At 34.1% G+C, this 27277-nt stretch overlaps 4 protein-coding genes and 1 non-coding gene across 14 annotated transcripts; 4 read left to right on the forward strand and 1 right to left on the reverse strand.

Moving 5' to 3' along the window:
* Positions 1-942: 942 nt before the first annotated feature.
* On the forward strand, positions 943-1062 carry LOC131007463 (U5 spliceosomal RNA). Its single transcript, XR_009096162.1, has one exon. It is a non-coding gene; the product is annotated as a U5 spliceosomal RNA (small nuclear RNA).
* A 7189-nt stretch (positions 1063-8251) lies between these two features.
* LOC130986286 (serine acetyltransferase 5-like) lies at positions 8252-11765 on the forward strand. The gene is made up of 2 exons (XM_057909655.1): positions 8252-8776; positions 10992-11765. Exons 1-2 carry the CDS (start codon positions 8393-8395, stop codon positions 11481-11483), a joined length of 876 nt encoding a protein of 291 aa, XP_057765638.1. The 5' UTR covers positions 8252-8392; the 3' UTR covers positions 11484-11765.
* Positions 11766-12396: 631 nt separating this feature from the next.
* LOC130986296 (uncharacterized) lies at positions 12397-14107 on the reverse strand. The gene is made up of 2 exons (XM_057909668.1): positions 13517-14107; positions 12397-13439 (listed from the first exon to the last, which is right to left on the reverse strand). Exons 1-2 carry the CDS (start codon positions 13832-13834, stop codon positions 12609-12611), a joined length of 1149 nt encoding a protein of 382 aa, XP_057765651.1. The 5' UTR covers positions 13835-14107; the 3' UTR covers positions 12397-12608.
* A 1479-nt stretch (positions 14108-15586) lies between these two features.
* Positions 15587-20329, forward strand: LOC130986322 (probable acyl-[acyl-carrier-protein]--UDP-N-acetylglucosamine O-acyltransferase, mitochondrial). 7 transcript variants are annotated; one of them, XR_009089236.1, is made up of 12 exons: positions 15587-15806; positions 15926-16026; positions 17588-17712; positions 17791-17899; positions 18286-18378; positions 18479-18595; positions 18689-18772; positions 19181-19285; positions 19557-19643; positions 19733-19865; positions 20042-20152; positions 20244-20329. XR_009089236.1 is itself a non-coding variant. In XM_057909721.1 (11 exons), the coding sequence occupies exons 1-10, from the start codon at positions 15692-15694 to the stop codon at positions 19850-19852; spliced, it is 1056 nt and encodes a 351-aa protein (XP_057765704.1). In that variant the 5' UTR covers positions 15587-15691; the 3' UTR covers positions 19853-19865; positions 20042-20329. The 7 variants fall into 7 exon arrangements, 2 of the variants coding, with proteins under 2 accessions (XP_057765704.1, XP_057765692.1); XR_009089235.1 differs by having other exon boundaries at positions 15588-15806; positions 19987-20152; XR_009089238.1 differs by having other exon boundaries at positions 15763-15806; positions 15926-16021; positions 19987-20152.
* A 495-nt stretch (positions 20330-20824) lies between these two features.
* LOC130986301 (protein FAR1-RELATED SEQUENCE 2-like) lies at positions 20825-26249 on the forward strand. Of its 4 annotated transcripts, none has more exons than XM_057909687.1 (10): positions 20855-21140; positions 21225-23427; positions 23527-23586; positions 23685-23747; positions 23839-23898; positions 23980-24051; positions 24202-24258; positions 24344-24415; positions 24496-24577; positions 25680-26249. In XM_057909687.1, the coding sequence occupies exons 2-9, from the start codon at positions 21424-21426 to the stop codon at positions 24535-24537; spliced, it is 2430 nt and encodes an 809-aa protein (XP_057765670.1). In that variant the 5' UTR covers positions 20855-21140; positions 21225-21423; the 3' UTR covers positions 24538-24577; positions 25680-26249. The 4 variants fall into 4 exon arrangements, 2 of the variants coding, with proteins under 2 accessions (XP_057765670.1, XP_057765662.1); XM_057909679.1 differs by having other exon boundaries at positions 20859-21140; positions 23679-23747; XR_009089232.1 differs by lacking the exons at positions 24202-24258; positions 24344-24415; positions 24496-24577; positions 25680-26249 and having other exon boundaries at positions 20825-21140; positions 23821-23898; positions 23980-24034.
* Positions 26250-27277: the final 1028 nt, after the last annotated feature.

Raw genomic sequence — 27277 nt, forward strand, 5'->3', positions numbered from 1 at the left:
TGAAAAAAAAAATTATGAACCGAAAACATGCATTTTGTTAATGGAGTTAATTGTCTATAAAATATGTGAACTATATCTAAATCATTTATGTTTAGTCAAAACTATTTTCTTTGCTAATAAATATATGAACTTTTAATTTTTTAAAATCAACCCCAATTAGAATTCTGTCACATTTAGTCTTACATGAAAACCGAAATTAACAACGTGACATTTTGTAAACTAGCTAGTTTTATGACGCGGACGGAGGGAGTATCATCTCTTTTCGACTTTCTCTCTCTAACTAAAATTTCTCTTTCTAGCTTATAAGCTCAATTATCCAAACACTTTGACAACTTATAAAATCTTAAGAAACTACATTTTATAAGGTCTTGAAACATCTTATAAGCTCCAAGAGCTTATAAACTCCAAATACTTATAAGTTATAAGTTCTTTAAAATAAGCTTAGCCAAGCACTATATTAATATAAATATTTTTAAGATTACATGTTTAATAAAATTGAACTAAAGCATTACATAGCGAAGCCAACATATTGGATTTCAGGAGTCGATCAAAATAAATCGCTGATGCAACTTAGAAAGAGAAATGGAAGAAGTATACACTTGTAAAACGATAAGATTTTCTTTTTAAAAGAACTAGGGGTGTGATGTTAATAATATATGGTTTTTAATATCCTTCTTGCAGTATACCACTTTAGAGTTCAAATGAAAAGTTGATTATTATTAAAAATATAGTTTCCAACTTAGAAAGATAAACTTGATTCGAAATTGTCAAATGCCAACTTTTAATTGAAGCAAATAGTGAAAAAATCGAAGCATTCATTAAATTATGGAGAAGGCAGCAAAGACCTTTTTCTCGAAGAGAATCCCACCCACATCGCCCAGAGACCAAAGAATGCTACGGAAGGGTTTATAAATACTGCAGATTTGCGAATTCTAAAACACGCAGCTGCGCAATGGGCACATAGCGAACTATTCTTTCGCCTTTTACTAAAGAATACCGTGTTCTCATTGCAATTCAAGCACCATACATCACTTTTTGGGAGTATTTTCTTTATTGGAAAACCCTAACAATTCGAATCAATTTTTGTGTGGTTAATATTACTTATTTTAATTTCAACTTTTGAAGTTTACCATTTATGTTTGATCTTTTCAATATTAAATCATTGATTTAAACTTTTCCGTCATCATTGTGTTAAATAAATCATCGTTTTCTTCTTTTCTCATATTTTATTTTATTTTCAAATTGCAATTGCAACATTGACCATGATTCAAGATACATTTGAAGAATGAAAAATTCGTAATGTACAATGTCAGTACAAAACAAATAGAAGTGGTTGCATATATAAAATTCGTAAAGTACAATGTCAATACAAAACAAATAGAAGAAGTGGTTGCATATATAGATAGGAGTAGTGATTTTCGGACACTGCAGTGTCCGGACACTGCATGAAAAACCGGTTTTTTTAAAATTTTTTGATTGAGCCGATTTTTTGCTAATTTATGGTTTTACTAAAATATCCTTTCCTTAAATTTCTCAACTACTTTTAACCTTTTCCTAAATATATTTTATTTACATTTTTATTTTCTGTAAATTTCGTTCTTTTTTTTTTGCCATTTTTTTTTCGAAAAATATTTTTTATTTTTAAATTGTTTTTTTTATTTTTTTTTATCGTTTTTTTATTTTTCTTTTAAAATATTCTTTCCATAAGTTTCTCAACTACTTTTAATCTTTTCCTAAATATATTTTATTTACATTTTTATTTTACCTAAATTTCATTTTTTTTTTGCCATTTTTTTTCGAAAAATATATTTTATTTTTAAATTGTTTTTTTATTTTTTTATCATTTTATTAATTTTCTTTTAAAATATTATTTCCTTAAATTTCTCAACTACTTTTAAAATTTATATTTTTTTCGAAATTAATATTTTAGTTGTTTTAAGAGTAAATTTTTATTTTTTTCCAAAATTATGTTTTATTAATTTGTTTCCAGATTTATTATTATTATTATTATTATTATTATTATTATTATTATTATTATTATTATTATTATTATTATTATTATTTATTTTTCGAAATTAAATATTTTTTTCGAAATTTATTTTTTTCCGAAATTAATATTTTAGTTGTTTTAAGAGTAAATTATTTTTTTTTTCCAAAATTATGTTTTATTAATTTGTTTCCAGATATTTTTATTATTATTATTTATTTTTCGAATTTTTTTTTTGAAATTTATTTTTTTCCGAAATTAATATTTTAGTTGTTTTAAGAGTAATTTTTTTTTTTTTTCCAAAATTATGTTTTATTAATTTGTTTCCAAATATTTAGGGATTCTCTTAAAAATAATCATAGATTTGTTTCCAGATATTTTTATTATTATTAATATTTATTTTTCGAAATTACATTTTTTTTAAATTAATATTTTAGTTGTGTTAAGAGTAAATTGTTTTTTTTTTCCAAAATTATGTTTTATTAATTTGTTTCCACATATTTAGAGATTATACTAAAATAATCCTAGATTTTCATTCTCCAAAGATTAATCCTATATTTGATTCCAGTAATTTAGATATTCTCCTAAAATAATCCTAGATTTATTTCCACATATAATTTATTTTGCGAATGTTATGTTAATTTTTTTATTTTTACTAATTTAGAGATTCCTTTCAAAATAATTCTAGATTTGTTTTCATTTATGTATTTTATTCGAATATTTTTTTAAAAATAACATATTGAAGATGATTTTTTTAAAAAAAAAACGAAATACAATAACAAAAAAATAAAATTGGAAGAAATTGTTTTTTTAAAAAAACCGAAATAAAAGCAAAAGTTGCGAAATTTATGTTAATTATTTTTATTATTACTAATTTTAAAGACTCCCTTCAAAATAATCCTATATTTGTTTTCATTTATATATTGTCTTTGATTTTTTGTTTTTTTAAAGAACATCTGGAAGATTATTTTTTTAAAAAATGAAATATAATAAAAAAAGAACATTTGGAAGAAGATTTAAAAAAAAAAAAACCGAAATAAAAAGAAAAAGGTGTGTTTGCGGGATTTTAACCTGAGACCTCAATAATATATGAGTAATACTTTGTCACCTTGTCCAGTAGTGACAAACGCATTAGTTATGCGTTAGAAATAAATTAAAATGAATCATACTATGGGGCATCGATTGAAAAATTAAATAATATATACTTAGATTAAATATATTATAATAATTGAAATAATACGAATAAAGTTTACTTAATTAATTGAAATAAATTAATGAACTTGAACAAAAGAAATTGTGAATACGTTGGGATATTGGTCGGAAAAGTATATAACATATCATTGAAGATAATGCATTGTAATATAGTATTGATGTCGATTTGATAATAAGATAATGAACTACTATAGTGTAAATAATGATGTCGAAATAATTATACTAAATGAAATAATGTTGAACTAATTGATTGAATGAAATTAGTGAAGTCAATAACTATATGACATATATATGAAGACAATGTATTATATTTTAGTATTAAACGCGATATAATTATAAGAAATAATTATACTCAACGTTCATCAATTTGAATTTATTAATTCAAATAAATTAGTGAAGTGGATAAAAATAAAAAATAAAACAATTAATCATACGATGGGATTTTGATCGGAAAGTATGTAACATATACTTTATTTGATTATATTATAATAAAGTACTGTAATAGATATCACAATAACTAAATAAATCACTATTGTGTGATTAATGAAGTCGAAATAAGTGTATTCATGAAATAAAGTTGAATTATTTAGTGAATTTGAAAAAAAAATGAAATAAATTGAATTGTATAAGATATATATGTAATGAAGGAAATTTTATTAAAAATGAAAGAATATATATGTTGGCCAATTAAATGAAGACATATAATATTAAATATATTATAAATGAAGGAATACGTATGTGGGCAATATAAATGATGGAAATTATAAAATTAAATATTATATAAATGAAGGAATATTTATATTGTATAAACAATTGAAGTTGTTTTGCCAAAAATAAAATTGCCTATAATATATTATATTTTAAGTAATGTATATTTTGTCAAAACAATTGAATATGTTTTAGCCTAAAAAACATAAAATTGCATAAAATATATTATAAATGAATAAATATATTACTCAATGGAATTACGTTGTGTAATTAAAAATCTTACTTAAACAAAATGAATCATACGATGAGACATCGCTCGGGAAACTATATAACATATACTTGAAGAAAATGTATCATAATATAGTATTGATGTCAATTTGATAATAAGAAAATGAACTACTATAGTTTAAATAATGATGTCGAAATAATTATACTCAATGAAATAAAGTTGAACTAATTGATTAAACTAAATTAGTTACATTTTTTAAAATAAAATGAATCATATGATGGGAAATAGATCGAAAAAATAAATATATGATGGCATTTTGCAATGTATTGAAATTAATTATTGAATTTGGAAAAAATAAAAAAATTTATACGATTGGATTTCGCTTGCAAGACCATTTAACATATACTCCCTCCGTCCCACGAATCTTGACACGTTTTTCTTTTTGGGCTGTCTCACGAATCTTGACACGTTTCCTTTTATTTTATCAATTTTATACTTTATTAATTACACATTTAAAACACTAATCGACAATATAGTTAAATTATATTAACAACTAATATTTTTATAATCAACATAAGAATTAAATTGAATGTATGAAAAAGCTAAAATGAGCTAAAATAAACATAAGTACACGACATTAGAAGGTAAGTTAATTTCCAACCATGACTTATTGCGGCTGCCACCGCCGGGCAAGGTGGCAAAGTATCATATACATTAGACGAAGGTTAGAGGTTCGATTCCCCCTTTTCCCTTAGAGGGGGCGATTTTTTTTATGGCAACAAATCGCTAATTTTTTTTTAAAAAAAACCGAACAGGCATTTTCACAAACACATGGTGTGAAATATATATGATTATTTTTAAGAGAATCCCTAAATATTTGGAAACAAATTAATAAAACATAATATTGGAAAAAAAATAATTTACTCTTAAAACAACTAAAATACTAAATTCCCAAAAAAATATTTAATTTCGAAAAATAATAATAATAATAATAATAATAATAATAATAATAATAATAATAATAAAAAAATCTGGAAACAAATTAATAAAACATAATTTTGGAAAAAAATAAAAATTTACTCTTAAAACAACTAAAATATTAATTTCGAAAAAAATATAAATTTTAAAAGTAGTTAAGAAATTTAAGGAAACAATGTTTTAAAAGAAAAATAATAAAATGATAAAAAAATAAAAAAAAAACAATTTAAAAATAAAATATATTTTTCGAAAAAAAATGGCAAAAAAAAATGAAATTTAGGTAAAATAAAAATGTAAATAAAATATATTTAGGAAAAGATTAAAAGTAGTTGAGAAATTTAAGGAAAGAATATTTTAAAAGAGAAATAAAAAAATGATAAAAAAATAAAAAAACAATTTTAAAATAAAAATAAAAATCGAAAAAAAATGGCAAAAAAAAAATGAAATTTAGGTAAAATAAAAATGTAAATAAAATATATTTAGGAAAAGATTAAAAGTAGTTGAGAAATTTAAGGAAATAATATTTTAAAAGAAAAATAAAAAACAATTTAAAAATAAAAATAAAATTCGAAAAAAAAATGGCAAAAAAAACGAAATTTACAGAAAATAAAAATGTAAATAAAATATATTTAGGAAAAGATTAAAAGTAGTTGAGAAATTTAAGGAAAGGATATTTTAGTAAAATCATAAATTAGCAAAAAACCGGCTCAATCAAAAAACCTTAAAAAAACCGGTTTTTCATGCAGTGTCCGGACACTGCAGTGTCCGAAAATCTTTATTGTATAGATAGATAGATTAAACTAGGCATTATACAAAAGTGTTGTAAAATTGGACAAATTGGCGAGAAAATTGGTTGATATGTTCAATTAGACAAAAAAAAAAAAAAACACACACACACACACACGCTCAAATTACTGCTATTTGGATCAACAGAGTCGAGTCCACTCAGATCTGAAAGAGGTGGTCTTGGGTATACCCGCGTGTACCGTACAACTGAGTTGCACCTTCACTTAGATTTTGATTTGTACCATAATTTGAACTCATATCCTGATCTAAACCATATAAATAATACTACATCTGTCCGCGATATCGTTTCCACATTGTGGACGACGCGAGTTTTAAGAAAAGTGGTGGATAATATAGTAATGGATATTGTAGTGAGTGGAGTTTGGGCCCCACCATAAAAGTGAAAATATAAGGTAAGAGAATAAAGTATTATGTGGACCCTATAACTATGGAAGTGGAAACGATATCGTGGACGAACCGCAATGGTAAATGTGAAAACGATATCACGGACAGAGGGAGTACTATTTTGGGTACGGATCAACCCGGTTGTACGGCACACCCGAATGTACTCAAGATTTTGTGTATCTGAAATATGAGATCCGATGACAAACCAAGAAAAGATGAAGAAGCATAACTATGGAGATTACTCTGCAAAGCAGATCAATTCATATCACCGATAGAGTCAAGACTACACTTGATGGAAACCCTCTGGATTAACGTCATCAAATACCAATTCAAGTTCAAGTCATCAAATCAAATCCAAGGAGATCAAGAAGGCGAACTTCCCTCCAAAAATTTCAAGAAACATATCAAATTCAAGTTCAAGTCATCAAGTCAAATCTAAGGAGATCAAGAAGACGTATTTCCCTCCAAAAGCTGGTGAATCATGATTGAACGGATGGTATTTTAATTGGTGAAATATGGTTGGATTATGGATTTTACCTAGTGTAGATTGTGGAAGTTGAGATAATAAAGTCGAATTGTTGATAGAAGAGTAAACTTGCTGTTGTATTAGAGAGCACGTAGTTATACATAGCAGGAGTGCATGGGGTATTTATAGAGTACATTTGGGGGGTAGAATAGTAATTTCATCCTAGAAGTCATGCTCCCCGCGTGGTCAGGGGTACGATGGTAATTTCGTCTGTCTTTGCTCATTCCTCTGTACATGAACGATTCCTCTGCTCTGGCCCTCCCCGGGTGAAGCGGTCACAATTTACCGTTGACTATCCTGTGAGTAAGTCATCCCTCTGACTTCAGCGATTCCTCTGACCGAGCCCGTTCCTCTGACCCGAGCCCACCGAGCGATGCCTCTGTCCCAGTTCATTTCTCTACTCTGCATACATTACTCCTCATCAGATCTCAAGTAGCATTTGAAGAGGATAATCAGAAGATCAAGTGGAGATTCGCAACCCGCAACAAATTCATCTCTATCCATATATTTTGGATTTGTACACATTTTTGTATTTCATTAAATTGAATACATTTAAAATTTGTGTTTATAGGAAGATCTTTTTAAAAGCAGTTTATAGTAAGACATTGAAACAAGTATATTTTCTAAATAAATCGTGTGTTACAACGTGGACTTCCGACTATTTATAGATTATATAACATAAGGGGAATTCTAGTAATTCCCGCTCTGATTACGGGAGGGTAATTCCGTCATTTTTAGTTTCTTCTTTCTTTATGCTCAAGGGTAGAATCGTCTTATCGACTTTAAGGCATCTTCCACGTCAGCCGATAAGTTGAGGGTTAGAGGTAACAGTTCCTGCAAAAAGGTGGAAAGGGACTGCCTACCATTCGGTTACACAACCATCTCCTAGGTGCGCTCTTTTGCAGGCGCAAAAGTACACTTCGTCCTTATTCTTTAGATCTGCCGCCCCTCGAGATCTTTTTCTCTCTTCTCTGCAACTGATGGTCCTTCGCCAGAGGCTCGAACATGCTCCTCCTTTGACTATGAAAATACTCATCCTCTGTTGATTGTCACCTTTATTCTGTTCTTTGACTTGAATTACTCTCGCCTGGTCAGCTCAGCTCTGCAGAGTTGCCGTTAGTCCTCATTTTCTCCTCCGAAGATGATTTCCCTTGTTCATTAATTCCAGTAGTTGGACTACCTTCATCTTGAAAATACGGAGGTTTAAATACCATCCTCATCACATAGTTATTTATTTTTTGAAATTATGAATCCTTTTTTCGTTTGAATGAACATACATGGATACGAAATGAAAAATTTATACAACTATAATTTTACTTTTTAAAGCATATTAATATAAAATTCTTAAATTCGTGTGAAAATTGAAAGGGACAAACAAAATTAATAATTGTCGCTTCAAAAAAACAAAATTACGAAGTTATGTGAGAATCCTTAAGAAAAATGACGACCAATCCTTTTCTCTTTAACCGATTAATTTCAATATCCAATCACAATACCACATTATTTCCCGACATTTTCAACGGCGAACCCTAAAACACAACCCCAAAACGACGCCGTGGCAATGCCTACTGGGGAAATCTGCCACCCCTCACCGCCGCCGATGCCTCCGGGTTCGGAGGGAGAGGAGGAATGGCTGTGGGGACATATCAAAGCCGAGGCTCGTATAGACGCCGAAGCCGAGCCGGCTCTGGCCAGCTATCTCTACTCCACAATCCTCTCTCACTCCTCCTTGGAGCGCTCTCTCTCCTTCCACTTGGGCAACAAGCTCTGCTCCTCTACTCTGCTCTCCACGCTTCTCTATGACCTCTTCCTCAACATCTTCTCCACCGACTCCTCCCTCCGCTCCGCCACGGTCGCCGACCTCCGTGCCGCCCGCTTCCGTGACCCCGCCTGTATTTCCTTCTCTCACTGCCTTCTCAATTACAAGGGATTCCTCGCTTGCCAGGTATCGATACTTTCTATATAAGCACTTAACCTGTTTGATTGTTTGTCTGGCCCTAAATTGGTTGTCAATAGCAACTTCCAGCTGATAGGAATCGCCTTACTTGATTTCTTTGCTTAAAGATATTGAGTTGTGAGATTTGAAAGTTTGGTCTTGGTTAGTTACTGGATAATTTGTGGTGCTTTTGCAATGCATTAATGTCTAATTTTTGCTCTTTTATTTTTTTCCTTCCCCTAATTTATTTGAAGCTTATCCTGTTAGCTAAGTGGATAATAGTCGATGAGGCCTTTGCAAAGGTGGAGATATTTCAATGAGTGCTTGTGGGTAATGATTTTCCAATATGTGATGTGTGTTGTTTGAGTTTTCACTGAATTGGTGATCTTTGCGATTCTCATTGTGATTCGTACCTGATAAAACTAAATATAAAAGTCGATGGTAATCAGGGCATTTAGTTTGAAGTTTCAGTCTGTAGGCCTTGCAGTTGAGAAATATTGAATTGCTGAAGGTGTCCAAAATATATGTTCTGATCTCATGATTTTCATGAGCCCGTACTGTACTTCAGTGTTCGCCTTTGGTCCTTTAAGACCTTGTTCAGTGGCGTTCTAGTGCTGCTAGCCTGCTACACTAGTTATGATGGTTTCCATTAGTTCTGATGCATGTTTCCTTAGAGAAGTGGTAGTATTAGGATTTCATCCCTCAGTATCGAGCAAAGAGTCACTCTGCTTGCTATTACTGTGGACGATGTGAAATCCTTCCTTTTGTATAATATCTGAAATTTGAAAGAAATCTGCTTGATTGTACTCTGTTTCTGTGTTTGAGTAAGATTTGAACGGTTTGATCATCCAATTTTTCTTGTTCTTTGCATGTAATATCTTTCTAGTCTATGCTTTTGCCCTTGTAGTAATTGATTCTGAGCTTTCTTCTCTTTGGAAACCCTCTTGGACAACAATTTGGAAGAGAAATGAACTTGGGTGTCATGTAGCTTGGCACTTGGGTCAATATGCTGGACGAAAACACGTTGTTTGATCTTCTACTTTCTCCATAGGCATTCTATTCATCTCTCAAGTTTATTTCGTTGGGCTTTCTAGTAATTGACTCTGACCTTCAATAGATCTTTTTGAACACCTTTTGGACATTTAGATAATTAGTATATTATGCTGTTATTGGAAGCTAATTGATTGGTTTAAAAAATTTAAACCAAGCCATCTTTTTCAAACCATAAAGCAAACTAAACCACATAAATACAGTTTGGTCAGGTTTGATTTACGGTTTAAACCAAATTGTGTCCATCATTGTTCACTCCTATGAATGTTTGGAACTTTGGAATATATATATGCATGTATAATTATGGACAACACTTTGAAGTATCATATAAACAGTGTATTAGTATGCTCGCGTCTGCTCTGTGGATAGAGTTCTGTGTATGTAATCATGTGTTGCATGAGTTTGATATACTATTTTATTATTTGACCATTTTGTCATGAGTTTTTTAAATTTGATTACTGAAAGTATCATGAAAGAATTTGAATGAATAACTGGGGATGGCAAACTTGAATGACGAAATACTTTCCAATGATGGATTATATGAATTAGGGGAGTTGGTTATAATTTGTATTAGATAATTCTGTAAACATTAGATCCATGAGCTTTTCTTCTCATGTAAATTGACCTCAATTCTCTGGTACGCAATTCTCAAATGGGTTGGAAAACATTCGGTACTTCCACGCAAAGCAAAGGATCATCTGGAGGCTTTCAGAAATTTGGGGGAAAAGGAGGACACTTCTTTCTTGAATACTATCTGGCTCTGTTTTGTCTGGTGCGTGTGGAAGTGGAGAAACGTTTGCAAGTTTCAGCAGGAAGAATGGAAGGCTGAAAGAGTTCTGGCAGAAATCAAAACAAGAACGTGGGGGTGGGCCTCGGCTTTTTCCAAGCAGCCGAACTCAAGGGACTTCAGGAGTTGGTTTTCAGATGCGAAAATCTAGTTTTCTTGCCTTTCTCATCTGTCCTCTTGTTTCTTTGTTTTGGTGGTGAGGGACACCTTCTCTCTCCTTTGGTGGAGTGAGTTGCTGTACGTGTTTTCGGTTTTGGGCATCTCTGGTGCCGGCTCCTTTTTCGTTTTTATAATATTGCTTTTTTCCCGATCAAAAAAAAGATCCATGAGCTTTTCTGAAGATGTGCTCAAATAACTTATCTGAAGTGGTTATATTTGTGCATTCAGGCTCACCGAGTGGCTCACAAGCTATGGACTCAATCTCGAAAGCCTCTAGCACTTGCACTTCAAGCTCGAATTTCAGATGTCTTTGCTGTTGATATCCACCCGGGTGCAAAAGTTGGAAAAGGCATCCTATTTGATCATGCAACGGGAGTTGTAGTAGGCGAGACTGCTGTAATTGGAAACAATGTTTCCATCCTCCACCATGTAACATTAGGAGGAACTGGCAAGTCGAGTGGGGACCGACACCCTAAGATTGGCGATGGAGTCCTGATTGGTGCTGGGGCGACTATACTAGGGAATGTGAAAATCGGGGAGGGGGCAAAGATTGGCGCAGGGTCAGTGGTGTTGATAGATGTGCCGCCAAGAACAACAGCGGTGGGTAATCCAGCCCGATTAGTTGGTGGCAAGGAACAGCCAACGAAGCACGAGGAGATCCCTGGGGAGTCGATGGATCATACATCGTTTATGTCTGAGTGGTCAGACTATATAATATGATTCCAACCAGTAATATTTAGGATGATTAGCTTGATAGATGGCTGAGAGGACTGTTACAAGGTAACTGCATATCTTAGTAATGAGCCCTCATTGTTTGTTTCTGTTATATTTAATTTGATTATGGTATGAGTTGGAATAAATGAGAGGGGGTGTGAAGCCGCATTGCTCATTTACCTCACAACAAGCTGTTGATTGTACATACTACGTAGTACAAAATTACAGATCATTTTAGCCCATATATTTGTTAAGTTTACTGTCTACATGTTTAGTGATCTTGCACTATCCTTAGTTATTTGTCATATAAAAAGCCTTTCGTACATTTTGTTTATTTATTACGTCGTCTCTAATGTTGCATGATCAATGATTAAAGGGTATTTATTGAGTTTCCATTGCTATAAAGAATGTGTATTGAGATTTTGTACAAATTCCCTCTGTACTAACCTAGAAAGCAAGAAATTTTATTATTTGTATAAAAAAGAGAAATAAAGTGAATATGTAAAGTTCCTAAGGGGACACCAAGCGGTGCGACCTCCTGTGTGTGAACAGTGAGGTCCCGGGTTCAAACCCCACTGCTTCCCCTCCCCAACTCCCCCAAGTCAAAAAAGAAAAAAAAAGTGAATATGTAAATGTTTGAACTGAACCGGACCAAACGAAGGTGTCATTTGACTAAGGTTTAGAATTAAATTCTTGTAAAATCCAGTGTTGATGCATGTATTTGCTTTTCAACCAAAGAAAATGACTCATGGAGATCTGGATGCCAAAAGTAATACTTTTTGTATGTTGTAATGGAAGACACCAATTTAGATATCTCACAATTTTTACGGACGGGAACAATGATCCATTAATTCTTTAGGAAAATGTAAAATTGGACAAATAAAAATGATAATATACTAATCATTTTTGTAATCCATTGTAAAGAAGGAAATTTTATCCGGTTTCGACAAGGCCAAAGCTGAATGGAGCTTTAGAATGCAACATGCAACGTTAATTTATGAGCATTCAAGAATCGCTATGATCTAATTGCTTTAAAAAAAGAATATATGGGTATATGATGTAACAAAAATAGAGCTACGTCTAATGGATTAATCTACAAAAGCGTGTGAGTGTGATTGTATTCTCCTTAACTTAAGCCTTCCCTTTTGGTTTAAATTCGGTGGGAGGCATAAAGAAATCTGGTTTCAATCCGTAGACGTTGAAATCCACCTCTTCAAGCTTCCACGTCTCCTGCATCTCTCGTTTGTGGTTTGCAGACTCCTCCCCGTATCTGAAAACGGTGAAGAAGGTCTTGCCGCCGTGGGCGATGTTGACGCCTTCGACGAGCTTGTATTCCTCGATGACAGACTCAGTGCTGGTTTCCCAGAAAACGTCTCCGTCTTCCTTGCAGGTCTTGACAGAGAGCAGCCGGGAATCCTCGAGCTTAACGAGGAGGCCCGATCGCTGGCTGAAGTAGCCCCAGATGGTGTGGTGGATGATCTCGTGCTTGGGCCCGCTCTGCGCCTCCAGCGTGCTCTGGTTGGTGTCGATCTTGAGAATGAAGCAATCCTCGTCGTTGATGATCTTCTCGCCGATGCAGACGGCGTCGATGAAGAGATTGGCGGCGGCGCGGGGGTCGAGGCCCTGGAGGAAGCGGCGGAGGAGGCGGGGCGGGCCCTTGGAGATGGGCCTGTGCTGGTTGGAGGACTGGCGCCAGGAGAGGGCGCCGTTGCTGCCGGAGATGACCTTGGAGCCGGAGATGAGCATCTCGAGGCACCACTTGTCGGGATTCTTCTGCCAGAGGACGAAGCCGCCGGCCTGCTCGTTGCTCTTGGTCTTGACGGACTCGTCGCCCTGGTGGAACTCCGACGCGCTGATCTTCACCTGCCCCACCACGCACATGCTGCTCAGGGCGTTCAGCGCCGCCTGCCCGCCCATCGCCGCTATGTACTGCTGCACGATGTACTTGGCAGTCGACGCCTCCTGCATGCACCCATCACATTAGCTACAAGACTACATTCTACATCATCATTAGAAGAAGAAGAAAGAAGACGACTGACAATGGAAGCGTGCTTGACGGCGCGCTCGATGGAGCGGTCCACCTGGATCTGGAAGGGGAGGATGGGGCAGCCCACGATGCTGAGGATGAAGCTCATCTCGTTGTAGCGCCCCACGATGAGCGGCGACGACCACTTGTCCGCCGTCTGGGCCTTCATCCAGGCGGCCATGGCCTGCCACCGCTGCGCCCCGTTGCTGCCCAGCGTCGCGAACATCTCCTCCGGGATCGGCACCTCCAGCACCGTCTCCAGCGTGTCCTCCCGCTCGAAATTCGGGCACATCTTCCTCATCACCAATTTCTGTTTGTTTTTCGACGTCATTTTTCTCACCACTATCTCTTCTCATCAATCTCAAGATGATGATGATCAACAAAATCTATTGCAATGCGATGCGATGATGAACAGGAACCAGTTTTTCCTTTTCTTTCTTCTTTTGTTTTTTAATTTGTTTGTTTGTTTGAAAGGAGTTTAGGTGGGCTGGCGTGGTCGTCGGAGTCGTGTGGGCACGATCAAATGTATATTTATTTTCACTTGGATTCATTTCTGATTTCTCGAATGTTATTCGATATAAGTTTAATTTGTGTTTCGAAAAATTTGAACATCTTTCCCTAAAAAAAAAAAGAAAAATTTGAACATCTATATGTGTGCCCTACAGCTTTTGAAATGAGAAAATTTTATAAAAACACTATTAACAAGGACCGAATTGTATGTGATACTTGTGGTTCCATTCTTGATCCAATAATTATTTTAACTAGAATACATTTTTTGTTGTGATTCTATTCACCGTCCATATTTTTCTTTCTATAACCCACACATTAATTAACGAAAAAGTTAATGTATTTAATAAATCCGTTTAAAAATAGTAATGGTAAAGAATGTGAAACTAAAAAATATTTAATAAAATAAAAATAAATAACATTTCATAATCAATTTATTTTATACGATAAGTATAAGAGTTAATAATAACCGCTTTCTTTATAAATGATCGAAGGAGAATACATAATAAAGTGAGAATTAATGATTAGCCTAGTACATTTAAGACTCGTTTGATACGGGTGATTGAGGTGTATAATATATCAATGACATCCTAATATTTTATTTTGTAAAAAATAAACAAAACATACAGTCCTTTATAAATTAATCCCACAATATTATTATTAACTTTATATAATATTAATACATCATATTTAACACCATATTATATTTTACAGATTTTTTAATGTATTTTATCAAACATGATATATAGTATTCCCTTAGTTCCATTACAATTCATTACAAATTTTTCAGATTTCATAATAGGATGTCTCTTTACAAATGTCTCATTTTTTTAGCAAATAATTAAGAAATTAATTAATTAATGGATCCATCACTTACTCTCTCTATACCTATTTTTATAAATTTAAAATTTTTTTTCTCCATCAACTCACTTTATCTATTAATTATATATTTTTTAATTTTTGTGTTAAAAAATAATAAGACATTTATAATAAAATAGAAGGACTAAAAGATATTCAATTAAATTTATCAGAATTTATCCCATACCGTGTATTAAACGAGAATAAATAAATTGAACGGCTCATATTATTACTATTGTGTTGCATGCGTTCTTTAAAAAAAGGTCAAGTTTGTAATTTGCTTTTGGGGTTATGGCAAAAAAATACACAAATTTTGAAAAAAATTGTAATTTTCACCTGACTTTCAATTAATCCAAAAAATACATGAATTTATATTTTTGTTGGAATTTTCACCTAAGTTTGACTTTCAACGAAATTAGAACTTAATTGACAGTCGAAATTAAATCAAATATATTAATTTTTCCCTTCTTAGACCTTCGAGCTTTTAAATACTCCTCATCATCCGAAATTGGACCAACATTAGGTAAATTTTCGACTACCAACTAAGCTCTAATTTCGCCGAAAGTCAATTTTAAGTGAAAATTGCAATAAAAATAAAAATTTATTTATTTTTTTGCTTAATTGAAAATTCATGTGAAAATTATAATTTTTTCCAAAGTTGGTGTCTTTTTTTACTATAATTCCTTTGCTTTTTACCAAAATCGAATTTTCTTCTCAAGTACAACTTTGACTCGCCTTTCTTTTGATTCTGGAGCTACTCCCAAAGATGCAAAGGCGACGCGAGTTCATAAATTCTGCTATTCTTCAACTATTAAACCTATGAATGCCGCAAAATCCCCAAGTTTTGGTAACGATGCTTTTGCTTCTCGGAATTCGAAGGCCATTCTCCTTTGCAGTTCAACGACTCCACCTCCGATGCTTCTCCACTTCACTCCCCTGTATTGCTTACACCTCTCCTTTTCTCTTGCATTTATGTAACATACATATAATAGACATGCTTACATAAATGTATATGTATCTCATACACCTATCAATGGTGGTGCTACATCGTTAACAGATGTTAAGGAGGAGGAGAAAATGAGTTGTATGGAAACAGGGGGCAAGTCTAGTTTTATTCATCCATCTGCCGTTGTTCATCCGGATGCCATATTAGGTCAGGTATTGACATGAATTTCCCAGTACTGATAAAGGATTGTAGCCAAGCTCTTTATTGTAACATGTGTTGTGAAATTAATGTGAATATAATTCTCGGCTGCAATACCCGCTGCAAATTGAGTCAATAAATGAAAATGAGATAACTTTATTACTTGTGCGCAAGATGAAGCTTGCAAATCTTTGTAATAAACTGAGTTGTCGAAGAATCGATCAGGTTTTACAACAGACCTTCTCTGAGGAATTAGGTAATTGGAAATAAAATCGTGGAGCTTTTCTCTGCAAGGGGGTTATTGGCAAACAATTCCTCAAAAAGCCATTGATAAGGCTAGTCTTCCTTGTGCCGATGAGTTTGAAACAGAGGACATCTGATATTGAGATACTAACTTTAGGGACGATTTCAGCAACTTAGATAAGCATGTGAATGAAATTCAATCAAAATAGCTCGGTTGCCAGCCATCAGTATTTATCCTATCAAAAAGAGAAAAATCAAGAGAAGATATGGGTCATGATTTTTTTATTTATGAAGTTGGCTTGTAGTAATTGATTTGGCCAAATGACTTATTTAATATTTTTAACTATTGAACTGATATTAAGGCCCTCTATACCTGTTTTAGTGAGTGGATCTTACCATTGGCAGTTGCAACAGAGGTTGAGTTTTTTGCTTGTAGTGTCTGGTGTGATTCCTAATGACTGAATTTGGTTAATTGCATATTGATGTTTTGATGTTTCCAAGAGATGGGTTAGCTATTAAGCATCTATGACTCATTACGTACATTTAACTGCTAAGCATCTCTGCATAACAAGCTTCAAGTTATAGAAGGTAAATGGGGAGGAGGAAGTGCTGTTTCTCAAGTAAAGTTATGTCATGCTCACATGCCACTACAAATATGGATTTGTAATAGTATAATCTAAGCATCCACTCTTTTGGTGACCTCTGAGACTCAACCCAGCCCCTATATATCCTTGAAAGAGGAAGAAAAGATGGGTTGATGCTCAAAAGACTTGTCCACTTATAGGCCGGCTGCTAAACATAGAAAGCTACAATGGGTATTAGGAGGAGAGATTATAGAATGATGTAGGGGAAGATGGACAGTTAAAAGAGGAGTTTGAAGTCCCATCTGTTGATTAAACGAGGCGTGATTTGGTTCCTCTGGGCTCTGGGTAATATTTCCTTCTCTCTGTATTATTCTTTTCTTTTTTAGTTGTAATAGTAGAGACTTAGACCCAGAGAAGAGTGTGCTTTACCAGAGACACGACTCTAAGTCAGGGAAAAGCACCAGCCGTTTGGTGTGCGGTACTATGCTAAATACTGTTAACTAGTTTGGTTATATTATAGGTTTCGACATTGAGACACTCATTTTCTACTATTGAAGTTATTGTGCTATTAAAAAAGATTAACTAATTTTTGAAAAATATTGTGTGTCAAGTGCTGGTATATAACTTCTGAGTATACTGAACCAGTATGGATTTAGTTTACCACTCGTAATGTGCCTATTCTGTACTGTTAAGCTCATTTTCTGAATTCTAAGATATTGTATATTGATGAAGTCTCATCTAAATGCAGGGTGTTTCTGTTGGTCCTTTTTGCACAGTTGGACCTTCTGCGAAGTTAGGGAACGGTTGTCAGTTATACCCGGGGAGCCATGTCTGTGGACATACAAAGATAGGGGATGGCTGCACTTTGATGATGTAAGATATTTTTATCTCACATATAAGACTGGTTTGAATTTGTCTTTAAAGCTGAAAATCTACCTACTGTGTCTATAGGGGCGCTGTAGTTGGTGATGATCTTCCTGGTAGTACTGTTATTGGAAATAACAATTTAATTGGGCATCATGTTGTGGTAGGCACTAAATGTCAAGATTTGAAATATAAGGTACGTTGCAAAACCATGACATTTTTCTTTGCAGCCAAGCATAGCTATAAGGAAAAGGAATAAAAAAAAGGTACTTGATAGTGTCAAAACTCTGGCTCTCACACTTTGATAAGTGTAAATAATTGTTAATGTTGATTTTGGAACTGCAAAGAAATGTGACATGCTTGATGGCGTGGTAGCAATTTCAGCATGCTCTGTATTTTTATGATTCCTAAAGAACTCGTTGATTTAGTATCAGCTATTTTACTGAGAAATGCTTAAATAGAACTGGGACTGGAATTGATAAAAAAAAAAGTAGATAGTTGTATATCCTTTCACTGTGGAATATAGTGAAGATACTAATTTTATATCAAATATGCATAGTCAAAATTAAACCATTTATTTAGCCAGGGAATGAATGTTTCCTTGAGATTGGGGACAACAATGAGATCAGAGAATATGTATCTATCCATAGATCCTCACGCCCAGATGAAAGAACAGTAAGTAACATGATTTTTTGCTCATTATTTTACATTGCTTTGGGACCTGAAGTGTATCATTAGTCAAATATCATATACCTCACAATACTTTCATCAACAGATCATCGGCTCTAACAATCTCATAATGGGATCTTGTCACATTGCACATGACTGCAAAATGGGTAACCATAACATTTTCGCAAATAACACTCTGTTGGCAGGCCATGTAAATGTGGAGGTGGAGCTCTAGTTCTACACCTCTCACTTGGATTCTTAGATTCTATTATTTCGTTGTTGTAATGACAAGGTTGTAAAATTTGTTAAATTGCAGAATTATACTCACACAGCAGGGGCCACCGTTATACATCAGTTTTGTCATATTGGTTCTTTTTCTTTCATTGGTGGTGGGTCAGTGGTAAGGACTTATGCTCAGAATATTCTTGATTTTAGTGATAATTTTCTTTTTAATGAGCAGTGAAGCATGCAATAAAATGAACTTCCTTGTTGATGTGCAGTTCTCTTATCTTCTTGTTGAATCTTGACTAAGAGGGTCTGTGGCTGAGCTCATAAGCTCTTTAAAAAAAGAGCTTATGATAATAGCACTTGACATTTCTCTTTGTACAGTGGTTGCTTATGACACATTATTTTTATAACTATATTTTGGCATTGATTTTGGAGAGCTGAAACTTAGAACGTTTGAAAATTCCGATTGTTTAATTGGCTTCCATTGAATACATGCCATGCCAGAACTGATGGTGTTTGATGATATATGATTGTTTGCTCACACCTCATTTTTATTTGATCTCTTTGACGTACCTTGAAGGTTTCTCAAGATGTACCCAAATACACAATGGTCTCTGGTGAACGAGCTGAGCTGCGTGGATTAAATCTCGAAGGCCTAAGGCGCCGTGGGTTTTCAGTTGGGGAGGTTGGTTTTCGGTCAGTTCATAATGCACTTATTGCATGTGATAGTTTAGTTATTCTCTAATGTGATTTCCATTAAGTGAATTAAATTTTATAGATCTTCATCTTCCTCCTTTCTAACTACTGTTCCCTGAAATTGTCGGATCCAGAATCAGTTTTTATCTGATCTTTAGGACTTTACGAGAAAATCCAACTAAGTTTTTGTGCACTCGATACTGATTTCCTATGTTTTATCATCGAGTATGACCATGAAAATTTGACCTGATATATCCCAGATAAAGAGCCTGAGAGCAGCTTATCGCAAAATATTTATGCCTGGTGAAGGAAGTTCTCATAGCATTGAAGACCGGCTTGTCGAATTGGTATTTCTCGAGCTCTTTGCTTATTTGTCCACCTGCTGGATTTAATCCAATGACGATTTTCCTCCTAAACGGTTTTCCCCCCTTCTCAGGAGAAGGATGATGAATTGGGTCAAGTGGCAGCCGTCTGTTTGATGGTAGAATCCATTCGGGATTCTTTTGCAGAGGATCGCCGTGGTATTTGCAAGTTTAGGTCACGGATTGGATCTTAATATTGAGTGCCGGGTAATTTCTTGTTATCTGGTATAAAACCATTTGCATCGTCATTATCACAGATATCAAGTTTTACTACATTGCCTGTTTTTATATCACAAGAATATATCTGGTTTTTGCCTTTTTGGTGCAGATATCATCAATCGAGCCATAATTTTGAAAACCTGAGGCTTTTCTTTGTATAACAGCATTTCAGTGTGTATCATCAGTCGAGACATTCAGGAAGCTTGGGCAAAACTAGTCTGAGCATGAAAATTTTGCATCCACCAAATGAATCCCCAACAAACATAATGAAAAAGGTTTGTTTTGTAGTTTTGTTGAGTGATGACTAAATATCTTTGCAATGAAATCTCGCATGTTACAAAAAACTTGTTTGTTTGATCATTTCAGGGATTTCTGTTGATTAAACGTTCACAAATTGTATTGATGAATTTGGGTGATGACATATTACAATGTGGGTATGATTAGAAAGCTATCATGGTAGTGTCTGAAATCTCATACGAATCCAAGTCGAGATTTTTCATCCATTTAACCCAACTTATGACATCATGGTATACATACAGCTCATAGTTTTATAATCAACTTTCCACTCATGCATATATTGTATGATATCGTTAGGTTGTTTGCCAAAAATAGATGGATGTCTACGCCAACCGATAATGAAATGTCAATTTGATCAATTTTATATAGTCCCAGAGTTCCTTTTAAACCAAAAAAACAAAAAACAAAAACAAAACTGTTTATTTGAGCTAAAATTTACTTATGTCTGGAAGAAACTAACCATATAGTTATATTTCCATTCTTAACTTAATGGTAATTTTTGTTTATCTCAAGTAAAATCCACCTTGTATTTTTCTACAACCCATTCCTCGAAATGGATTCATTAACGTCAACTTTAGTCAAACATTTCTTTGTATGATCGAAGAGGACAGAAGAACTTGCGTGACTTATTTAAATTAATTGAATCTATATAACAATGATTAAAGTATAAAAATATCAGTTAAATATCAAATTAAAAATTCTATATTTTCGATTAGCTACAAAAAAATTAGTATTATGAATCGATAAATTAGTTGAAATAAGATTCAGTCATCGACTCCCAAGTGTAGACGAAGTGGATGCCTGAGTTCTACTGCCAAATTAATTAGGGCTCAAACGGAATTAGTGCAAAATATCGAGGTCAAAATACAAGAAACCGTAAAACCTTCATCTCGATGACTATGACTATGAGCGAAGACTGGGCCTCCTCAGCTTCGCTACTGCAAGCGACAGTGAGAATTGAGAAATGTAAGTACAATATTATGCTTTTCCTTTTTTCCCCCCTTTTTTTGGGTCCCTTATTGGTGACGGAAATTATTTACGTAAATGCAGTTTGATTTTGGTTCTATATTGCTTGATTGCCTCCAAGAATGTTCCTTTTTTACTTGGCCTATACAATGAAAAGGTTTCCTGCTTTGGTTCGGAAGCGGGATAAGCAAAGATGGATTTCTTGAATTTTGTTTAATCCAGTTATACCAGGTACTTTTTGGAGGAAAATATTTGTGATATAGTTCTGATTAGATGTTTGCCTATGGAGATTGATTTAGAATTGCCATCGTTGGACATAAGAAATAATGATGGTGGTATTGGTAATGAAGAAATTGTGGCTGATAATGAAATTATGGGAGATGAAGATGGAGTGAATTTGAAAGTCTTGAGTGATAATAGAGGTAGGGTAGAGAGTTACATGCCTCAAAATGGTATGGAATTCGAGACGAAGGAAGCTGCCTATTCTTTCTATAGGGAGTATGCTCGGTCAGTTGGATTTGGCATCACGATAAAAGCTAGTCGAAGGTCCAAAAAATCTGGCAAGTTTATTGATATAAAGATTGCTTGTTCTAGGTTTGGGAGCAGGCCTCAGTCCAGCACGAGTATTAGTCAAAGGCCGTGTGCCAAGACAGACTGCAAAGCTAGCATGCATATCAAGAAAAGGTCAGAGGGGAAGTGGTTTGTGTACAATTTTGTGGAGGGGCATAATCATGAATTTATGCCTAACGATTTCTATAACACTATAAGGGGAAGGAAGAATAAGGAGGCCGATGCTGCCTGCCACAGGAAAGGGCTGCAGCTGGTTTTAGACGAGAGTGATGTAGAGTTGTTGCTAGATTATTTCATGCATATGCAAGCTGAGGCTCCGGGGTTTTACTATGTGATAGATTTTGATGCTGAAGCACGTATGAGAAATGTGTTTTGGGTTGATCAGAAAGGTAGGCATGATTATGCATCTTTCAGTGATGTGATCTTCTTTGATGCTCATTACATCAGAACAAAGTATAGAATTCCTTTTGTACCTATTGTCGGGGTGAACAATCATTTTCAGTTCATTTTGCTTGGATGTGCCTTGATTGGAGATGAAACGAAGTCTAGCTTTACTTGGTTGATGCGCACTTGGCTTAGAGCAGTTGCTGCACATAGTCCGAAAGTGGTCATCACTGATAACGACAGGTCATTTATAGAAGCTGCACATGATGTTTTCCCTAATGCTTCCCATTGCTTTTGCCCTTGGCACGTCTTCACTGAAGTTGGTCAAAATCTAAGTGGGAAATTTGACGAATCCGAACTTCTTTTGATGAAATTCAAGAAATGCACATATAGATCCCGGACTACCGAAGAATTTGATAAGAGATGGCACAAAATGGTCAAGCAATTTGATCTTGGAGATGATAAGTGGGTGCAATTATTGTATGATGATCGCAGAAAATGGGTTCCTACTTATATGAGAGAGGTTTTTCTTGGTGGATTTTGTACAGTTGAGAGATCACAAAGTGTAGTGTCTTTCTTTGACAAGTACCTGCAAAAGGAAACTACATTTCACGAATTCATCGATCAATACAAATTATTTTTGCGTGAGTGTTGTGAACAAGAAGTTAAGGCAGAGGTTGAAACTCGCAGCAGTAGACCAATATTGATTTCTCATTCACCTTTTGAGAAGCAAATGTCTAAACTTTACACAAATGATATATTTAAAAAGTTTCAAGCTGAAGTTTCAGGAACACTTTCATGCACTCCTGAAAAAGAAGGTGAAGATGAGGAAACCATTGTTTATAGGGTTTATGATCTTGAAAGGAAACAGAGCTTCACTGTCTCCTGGAGTAAAGGAATATATGGCATCTATTGTTTGTGCCGTTTGTTTGAATATAGCGGATTTCTCTGCAGACACTCCTTATCAGTTCTCCAACTATCAAGCATTTCCACTATTCCGTCAAACTATATACTGAAGCGATGGACACGAGCTGCAAAGATTATAGATATACCTCAAGCATCAGCCAGTACAAATTTTAGGGTTCAGCGCCTTAATGATATTTGTAAACTTTCTATTAAAGTAGGCGAGGAAGGTTCAATATCAGAAGAAGCTTATAAAGTTGCATATCATGCTCTAGAAGAAGCAATGGAACATTGTGCGCGCTTGAACTATTCTGCAAAGAGCATCCTGGAGACCACCAAGACTGCTGCTCATGGTCTTTTAGATGTTGGACAGAATAAAGACAAAAGCATTGCAAAGGCATCAAAGACAAAAGTTCCAAAGAAACGGAAGGTTAAATTTTGTCATGGTTTTCTGCAGGCACTGTGGCATGTTTAATGCAAAATTTTGGCTAGTGAGTTCCTGTCATAATGTCGATCATTTCATTGCTAGGTACGAGCTGAGCCTGAAACAGTGTTGTCTACTGGGATGGAAGAAAGCAGCCTGGACGTGGTTTGTTCTATTTTTGAGATCCTAATTTGTACATGTGTGTTGAGACCATGCAGGCTACTATACGTTTATGCAACACTACACCATTTTTGTAGGAGCAGCTGAACCGACAATCACATAGACTTCATGATTCTTACATTTCTCAGCAGGATTTTCAAGGGGTGGTATGTTGGATCTATATCTTCAAAACCAATCTCCTACTTTCCCTTTTCTTTTCCTAACTTCAAGGAACCATAGTGAACCTTAAAACTGCAGGAACCTGAGTTAAGAAATCCCATAGTCAATGGTTACAGTGGTGCAGAGCATGGCGGACCGGTACTATAGATCTGGTTTCTGCTTTTTCATATTAGTATGTAGATTCTTGTACTAGTAGCTAAATGGCCGTTATGTTGACAGGGACACTTGAGTTCACTATCGTCTCTGCAAGATTGCTACTACAATGACCAATCGCTTATGCAGGGTGTTCTGGTACAATGATTGAATCATTATGACCTTAAGTATCTATTACTATAAGTTGTTTGGTTAATATCCTTGGCATTCAGATGTATTTCTATGGGAAGCACAGCTCCTTTTGAGTAAACCTTAAACTTTTTTTTTTTTCCCCCTTTTCCAATCTAGGGTAATTTTTCAGCACGTGTCAGCCATCATGCTACCCAACAGAATCTGCATGCTCTGGTATATGATTGAACGGATATAAGTCGTTGGAGAAACATAATGCGTTCTTATGTATCAGCACCAACTCTTGAAACTATATTTGCAGTTGCAGGGTCAGTTTAGCTTCAGGCCCCTGTCCCTGGAAGGATGTTCTCAACTACGGGATAGCTTGCAAAATGTAATATTTGTATCAGAAAACTTCTTTATGCTTTTCTATAAGCTTATCTATTATGATTTTGTTCTCACTGGCTACTGCAGGAAAATTCTGTTAGTATGATGTCAAAGCATTTGCACGATTAACATATTTGGAGGTTTGGTGATCTGCTGCTCCAGTTACAAGGTAATTCTGCTTTTGATGAATTTTCTCTTCCAAACATGTTTTTTTTTTGTGTAGGCTACTTTTGACATAGACCAAAATTTTCGTATTAATGCATTATGCTCTGCAATGTTTTCCTTAGTTTTTTGGTGGCATATGCCGCTTATGCGAACTTAGTTTTTTGATGCTATAAATCTATTTCATTTTAACATCGCTTGGAAATTTTGTATTTTAGGAACTAATTCATCAAGGTGAATTTATATTCAAGAGAAACACTGCGCTTGTTTTTTTATTTCTCACAAGTATAATAGGTAACGGAATAGTTCTTAGATTCCTGTAAAATGCAAAATGTAGGAAACTATATGGTTGCATCGTTGTTGAAGGATTTGATATGAGGGGAGGATTGGGAAAGGAATATAAAGTAAATATACTTTTACCAGGACTGCTCCAAAATTAGTTCAACTTGAGTCATGGACATAAAATCGATTCTAGAAGGAGAACATAGTCCAACAAACCATTGATGGATTTGTTTGTGGATTTCAAATTTATCTTCGAATCCTTCGATCAGAAAGCAGCCTTATTATTCTTTCTTTAATCCTTACTGCTCATTGGCTGCATGCATACTGGAAACATTGTAATTGTGTCTATAATGATGTTTTGCACCTGCTTGTATGGATAAGACATTTACTTCCAGAAATTATATTATGCGTAAACAAATGTTTGTAACCATTTTTGCATGACTATATAATTCTTATTTGAATGGTGCCAGTCAATTGGAGATCAAGATAGGATAATATGCTTGTTCCCTCATTTCTTCTTTGAACAATATATATTGCACAGATATGCAAAAACATTAAACTTGAAGGTATGATCTAGCACGAATCAACAGTTATGTTTGTAGCCGAGTAATAAGAAAATATTCAACTAATGTCACACTTAAAGAAGTGGTGGCTCGTTCGACAATACTAGATGTGCTACAAAATAATTATCTGTCTTATCAGTGCTTTCTAGTTTTGGATACTCATTGGTTGAACTTTGTGCTTATTTCGAGTTACAATCTTTGAAACATTTGACATGTAACTAATTGTATCCCTGTTTGCTTCTTTGCTCCCTGTGCTTGTTAAAGTTTTGGGAGGTGAAGAGCTTTGTTATGCACAAATGGAGTTGTTGAAACTTTATGGAGCAACACTTTGCAAATGCCTGTTTTGCCCCTTGTTAGACGACATGATATATGGCTCATTTTCTTGGTGGATACTGCTTGGTGTGTCTATGTGAGATTGAGCTTTAGGGATGGTAGGGATGAAGACGGGCACATCATATATATCGTGCGGCAATTGAGAGCGCATGCCAAATAGGGTAAGTTCTTTATGTCCATTCTCAATTGTACTGTGCTACACCAAAATGATTTATAATATCAGATGCAATTCCATTCCTTGTAGAAATTAAGTATTAAGTTGGTTGGTTTATTAACTTTATTTTCTTGAAAGTTAACATTGTCAGGATCCAATTTAATTGCTAGTTTCTGAAAATTACAAGGTTGTGAGAGTGGATGCAGAATATCGTTTCACTGGTAAATAGAGAATATCAATTATTTTGAGGTCTTCTTTGACTGATTTATCAGAATATTGAATTCTAAAGTATGATCATCATATGTAATATAAATTCCATTTTGAGTCTCATTTAGAATATTGACCCACATGGACGACCTATCTTTTCTGTTGAATTCATACATGCATATACATATGGAAATATATATATCTCTCTCTTTTTTTGAATAGGGAATATATATATCTGACTATAAAAAAGTTTGAAGTAAATGTTTCCATGAATATTTGTTCACAGAAACCATTAGACCAACCTCATTAGTCAGTATGACTAAAAATCAATGTTGAGAATCGGTGAGTTTCAAAAGAATGCAGATCAACTTAAAAAATATTAATCAGCATAAAAAAAATGCATGATTATATATATAATAATGCATTGTATATAAAAAATGCATGAAATACAGTATATCACGATCTATCTGATCCTGGCCCTATCAATATATATGTATTTACATCTTTTTTCTTCACTATATTGCTTACAAGTACTTATAAAACATACGTGTTTTTTATGTTTAGGACGAATTACTATGTACTTTTTTAAATTTTCTCTTGTAATGTGTTCACACTCTAGAACACATGAAATCCTTACCACAAAAAAAAATTAATAAATACGAAATCCTAACGGTACTTTACTATTAAGTATGATGTGAGAGTGTATTGCCAAAAAGGAAACAGGATATAATTGAGAGCGCATGATTAAGAAATGTGTATAAAGTAGATAAAGTGGGTTGGTGGAAATTATTTAAATATTAAGTATAGAGAGAGAGTGTATTGCCAAAAAAGGAAACAAGACATTTCGTTTGGAACAGCCCAAAAAGGAAAACAGAACATTTCGTTTGGGACGGAGGGAATACAATGTATGTATCTCAGTAAAACATACTCTCTTTGTCCCTCAAATAACTCCCTAGTAGGAAACAACACAAGTTTTAAGGAAAAGTTGTTAAAGTGTGTTGGTAACGGAGAAAAAATGTTATAATTAGCATTAAAAGTGGTGAAAATGTCTTATAATTAGTATTGGAAATGTGAAAGGTTGAAAAATAAGAATAAATAAAGTATTATTAGTGGTGGAGTAATGTCCAAAATGGATAGAAAGTTATTTGGGGATGTCTCAGAAAGGAAA

The sequence above is a fragment of the Salvia miltiorrhiza genome, chromosome 1 (genome assembly GCF_028751815.1).
Source record: "Salvia miltiorrhiza cultivar Shanhuang (shh) chromosome 1, IMPLAD_Smil_shh, whole genome shotgun sequence".
NCBI lineage: Eukaryota > Viridiplantae > Streptophyta > Magnoliopsida > Lamiales > Lamiaceae > Salvia > Salvia miltiorrhiza.